This window comes from Psammomys obesus, unplaced genomic scaffold (assembly GCF_907164565.1).
Source record: "Psammomys obesus unplaced genomic scaffold, mPsaObe1.curated_primary_1811, whole genome shotgun sequence".
Lineage (NCBI taxonomy): Eukaryota > Metazoa > Chordata > Mammalia > Rodentia > Muridae > Psammomys > Psammomys obesus.
Window position 1 is genome coordinate 24,632,618 of NW_026596040.1, and position 5,341 is coordinate 24,637,958.

The 5,341-nt window shown below is 37.0% G+C and overlaps 1 protein-coding gene across 2 annotated transcripts in view; it reads left to right on the forward strand.

The window, feature by feature from the left end:
- Wdr7 (WD repeat domain 7) overlaps positions 1-5,341 on the forward strand; it is a 315,779-nt gene that overhangs the window by 14,891 nt on the left and 295,547 nt on the right. For both annotated transcript variants that reach the window (XM_055622621.1, XM_055622622.1), the window contains exons 5-7: positions 1,371-1,545; positions 2,200-2,276; positions 3,472-3,591. In XM_055622621.1, the coding sequence (XP_055478596.1) occupies positions 1,371-1,545; positions 2,200-2,276; positions 3,472-3,591 (372 nt within the window). The remainder of the gene's footprint in view (positions 1-1,370; positions 1,546-2,199; positions 2,277-3,471; positions 3,592-5,341) is intronic.

Below are 5,341 nucleotides of genomic sequence, written 5' to 3' on the forward strand. Positions count from 1 at the left end.
TATCTATCTATCTATCTATCTATCTATCTATCTATCTATCTATCTATCTATCTATCTATCTATCTATTTCACCTTACATCCTTGTAGCCCCTTCCCTCCTGCCTTCCCAGTTCTACCCTTTTTCCCTCCCAGGGAAAAGTGATCAAAAACCTAGCAAGTGAGTCCCTGTCCAGTACAGTCCCCACTTCCTTTACTAGAGTACCCACCTGAAGCCTAAGCTACCTGAGTGCAACATCTTTGTAGGGGGCCTAGGTCTAGTTCATGCATGGTCCTTGGTTGATGCTTCAGTCTCAGCAAACTCCTCTCGGCCCAGGTTAGTTGGCACTGTTGTTTTTCTTGCACAGCTTCTGTTACTTCTGGGTCGTTAGGGAATCTTAATGGAGAAAATGTCCAGTAAGATCCAGTTGTAGTGTATTTTTTTTTGTTAGAGGCCCAGATCCTAGTGGGTGATGCCATCCCTGAGTTGGTGGTCCTAAGTTCTATAAGATAGTAGCTGAGCAAGACATGAGGATCAAGGTAGTGAGTAGCACCCTTCCATGGCCTTTGCATCAGCTCCTACCTCCATTCTCCTGCCCTGCTCTCACTGTTTTTGATGATGAACTATTATATGTGACCGTGAATGAAATAAACCCCCTTCTCCCCAAATAGTTTTTGCTCATGGTATTTCATCACAGTAATAGTAAACCTGACTGGTTCAAGATCCTGTCAAGTTGATGGTATTGTCCACCACATTGACCTGCTCCTATTTCTTAGAATTCACATTGGTTTTAACTAACATGAGCTTCCTATTTTATTTAATTTGTTAGGCTAATTTTGTTTCAGTCTTTTCAGGTTTGTATGGTAATACATGCTCTTATTTCTGGTTCTCTGGTGGTAGCAGCAGGTGGATCTCTGTGAATTTGATGGTAGGGTGGTGTATATTGAGAGTTCCAGGCCAGCCAGAGATGAGTAACATTGTGAGACCCTGTATAAACAAACAAACAAACAAACAAACAAACAAAAAAACAACTCAAAACAATAAAAGCCCAAGCAAGTAAAACCCAAACAAAACCAAAACACAAACCCAAAAATGAGACCCTAGCCTCCTCATAAAAATTATGAAAGTCTGTTTTAGATGACAGAGATAAGGACAAAAAGATAAATTATTATTTTTGCCCCGTAAGAGCTCAAAATTGAGTATGTGACATTAGGAAAGGAAATTTTCTTAAAGATTAGTATAATCTAACATGGATGTGCCCATCTGAAATGATTACTGGAATAATTTAATGTTTAGGAGAATATCATAATGTATTTAATGAATCCATGTTAATCAAGTAGCCCAACTGAAGCAATACATCTAAAAATATATTTTTTTTTAAATTTGGATTTAGTTCTATCAATTCTCTGTTGGAAATCAGCAAGAAGGAAGACTTTTATGCCATGGACATTATCCCGAAATCCTCGTTGTGGATGCTACCAGCCTTGAGGTGTTGTATTCTTTGGTATCAAAGATATCACCAGACTGGATTAGCTCCATGAGCATTATCCGGTCTCACCGGACACAAGGTCAGTAGATTGTACCCTTTGGCATCTTGAACACCATCTTACTGTTTGAGTTACTGTGAAGTGCTGTATAATTTGTCAAGGTTAGCAATTTTGGTTATATACTTGTATCCAACAGATATTTGTTCCAGTAATTTGTGCTCTGTCTCCTTTACAAAGGGGTTTGTCTGAAATAATATTTGACTCACAGGTGATTACCTCCCCTTTGTGTGATGGGTTATACAGCTTAAGGAAGCTTTAGTGTAAAACGTTTTCCCCAGTGAGGCAGGGTTAGCATGGCAGGGGTGTGGTAGTGATAAGAGCTCTAGTTTCGTGTGTGTCTTCTGGATCCTGGTCTTATCTCTTGTCAAAAGGCACCATTTTTCATGGAGACAGTGAAGAAGGAAGAGATAAAATTCAATGACTTTCTGTAACTGTGTGCTTATACTCAGTAGACATTACTACTTTTTCTTCATTTCTTTTGAAACCCTTCATTGAAAACTGTGAATGAAAGCATTTTTTTCCAGAAAAGAACAATAATATAAACATTGAATTTGTATTATTCTAAGCATGGGGAATTGTGTTTTTCTACCTGTTTAGTTCATGAGGGCAGGCGGCTTTAATGTTAGAAGAAAACATTCTGTTTTACTGTGGGCTTCTTTTCTCTCCCTGGTTTAGAGGACACTGTGGTGGCACTCTCCGTGACAGGTATCCTGAAGGTGTGGATTGTTACCTCTGAACTTAGTGGCATGCAGGTGAGATGCGCAGTGATTTCTGTCATTATTATTATATAATTTTATCCTTTTCGAAATCGTGGTTCTCACTTTAGTTTGCTTTTTTAAAGGAAAAAAGCATTTTTATTGAAATGATTGCATGCACATATTAGAAAAGATCTTCAGTGTTGTTTACTTGTTTGACTAATTTTTTTTCCTCCATTCTGATGGAGATATTTGCCCCATCAAGGATATAAAATAAGAAATATGTCATCCAGAATATGAAGTAGAGAAATGTAAAATTCCTCTTTAATTTTTTTAAACTAAATGTTAGAAGGCAGCTTGCTTGAATGAAGTAAATAAAGCAACCTACCCTTTTAGTTACTCCTGCATCCCCCAGACAAAATAGTGACAGAATAACTGACCTAGACAGGGCTTATTTTAGTTGATGGTTTCAGAGACTTGAGTACATAGTCTTTGGCATGGCTGACTCTGGCTAGTAATGAGCAATGTCCCTGCTACAGGAGCATGTGGAGGGTGAGAATCCTGTTCACCCAGTAGCAGCCAGGAGGCAGAACAAGGAAGGGACTAAGGACCAGGTATAATTTTCAAAGGCCAACTTCAGTTTTCCAGTGACCCACTTCTTGTAAGTGTGCACACCTCCTAAGGTCCTCAGAGCATCCCAGTATCAGCACAAGGTTTAACACTTGAGCCTGTAGGAACATTTCATATTCAAATGCCAACATTATCAAAAAAGTTTACAAAGTTATTTTTAGTCTTCTTTCATGGGTACTATGGACTAGGACAGTTATTTACTTTTGACAAGAAAGATCAATTTCCTGCCAATACTGATATTTTTCACTTCAGATAGTGAAATATTAGGTGTTGAGCTTAGAAAAACTGAAGGAATTGATCAGTTTTTTTTTTTCTTTTTAACTTAAGTACATATAACCATAGGATTACTGCAAAATTCCGTCATCTGCCATTTCCAGGGAACATGTTCTGACTCACCATCAGGGTTTAATTTTGGTCAACTTTGTAGCAAAGACGTTTTTGTCCAGCTCTTTTTAAGACTATTTTTTTTTCCTGCTGTTACTGTCTTGGCTTTTACCCGGGGACCTAAAATAATGAATCGCTCACATGGTGCAGTTGTTCCCTCGTGACATCATTACCATTTTGTGAAGATTTTAATTAATATATGTTATTCCGGAGACTTTATAAATCTCTTTCTTTTCAGGATACTGAACCAATATTTGAGGAGGAATCCAAACCAATTTATTGTCAGAATTGCCAAAGCATCTCTTTTTGTGCATTCACACAGAGGTCACTTTTGGTTGTATGTTCCAAATACTGGAGGGTAAGTTGAAAATATGAAGTTGTGTTTTTATCCACCATGATAAAGTCTAGTAAGGGTGTACTTGACACAAGACTTGTCAGTTACTTGGAACTCCTGTTTGGTTCTAATGCTTTTTGAGGAATTGGGACTTAATTCTATGTGTCTTCTTTGTTTTAGTCTATATAATGAATAGTTTAATGAGTATATTTTGTTGGGCTTAATTTCTACTTTTTGCTACTTTTTAGTTATTTATTATGTACAAAGTAAGTTTTGGTAATGCGGTCTCTCTGTAGGCTGGGCATTGCTCATTGTAGTATGTTACTAAACTTAAATGATAGATTTGTTTCCTGACTTCTTCAAATTGGAAGTCTTGATGCTATCACTAACCAGTTAATGATGAGGGAAGAATGTTTCTTCTACATTGCTTGTCTTTAATAATAGAAAAATTAGTCAGTGTGTTTTGAGCATTTGTCTTGTATTTAGCAATTTATCAAAACTTTCCATGTATTTAAAAAAAGTGTTTGTTTTATGATTTTAATAAAATAATATCATTTCCTCTTCCCCTTTCTGTCTCCAAACTCTCATATATTCCCCCTTGCTTTCTTTTACGTTTATGGCCTATCTGTTCATCAATCATTGTTACACGTGTGTGTGTGTGTGTGTGTAATATATATATATATATATATATATATATATATATGTATATATATATTCCTAAATAAACGACCACAACATGCTTAGTCTGTACCATGTGACTTGAAAGTATGTGCTCAGGGCTGACCATTTGGTATTGGATAGCAAATTGGTATGCTTTTCTCTGGGGAAGACTATTTCTTCAGCTCCTAGTATTCCTTAGTTTCCTGTCTTGTAGGACTTTCTCCATTTATGTTAGCCTCTGTATTTTTGTCATCCATGTTCAGGGTGTGTTTAGGCAGTCATGTTGGTGAGACCATATGGTGTAGCTTCCAACATTTTTGGGAAATACAATCTCAGAGTAAATTTTCTATTTCTTGGGCTTCTATAATCTTTCGGCCCACCCAGGGATGATTCTGCAGTGATCCCTGAGCGTTAGGTGAGGGAATCGTTTTGTAGATATTTCTACTGGGACTGAACTCTACAACTCTGCCTTTTGATTGGCTGTGAGTTTCTCTAATGGTTTCCATTTTCGCAAAAGAGCAGTTTCTTTGATGTAAGGTAAGAAAAAAATATTCAAAATTTAGTTAGGGATTTTGCTGGCTGAGTAATTTCAGTATTTCTACTATCGTATTTATACTTTTTTTTTAACTTATATTAAAACAGTAGAAATGTAGTCTTGTGCATTTTTGAAGGTGGGGAGTCGGGCCTAGTTTAACTGGCACTTCCGATTCATAGTCTTCCATTGACTGCCATCACAGATCTCTGATCTCATTTGCAAGTTCAGCTTTTGGAATGCTAGGCAAGCACTCGACTGAGCCATACTCCTAGCCAAAGGTCATTGTTTTCTCTGAAGAAGAGTAAAATAAAAGACTGTGCTATAGGGTGATGAATTCTCATTCATTCCCCTTGAGCAAAATTTAGAGTATATTTCTATCAGTTATTGAAAGTAGAAAGAACTAGTCTGCTAGGAAATATGAGCCTAGGGCTTTTTGGAACTCCTAGTTTTATCACATATGGATAAATAACTATATCCTTTTCTTTCTTTCTCTCTCTCTTTCTCTCTCTCTTTCTCTCTCTCTTTCTCTCTTTCTCTCTCTCTCTCTCTTTCTTTCTTTCTCTCTTTCTCTCTCTCTCT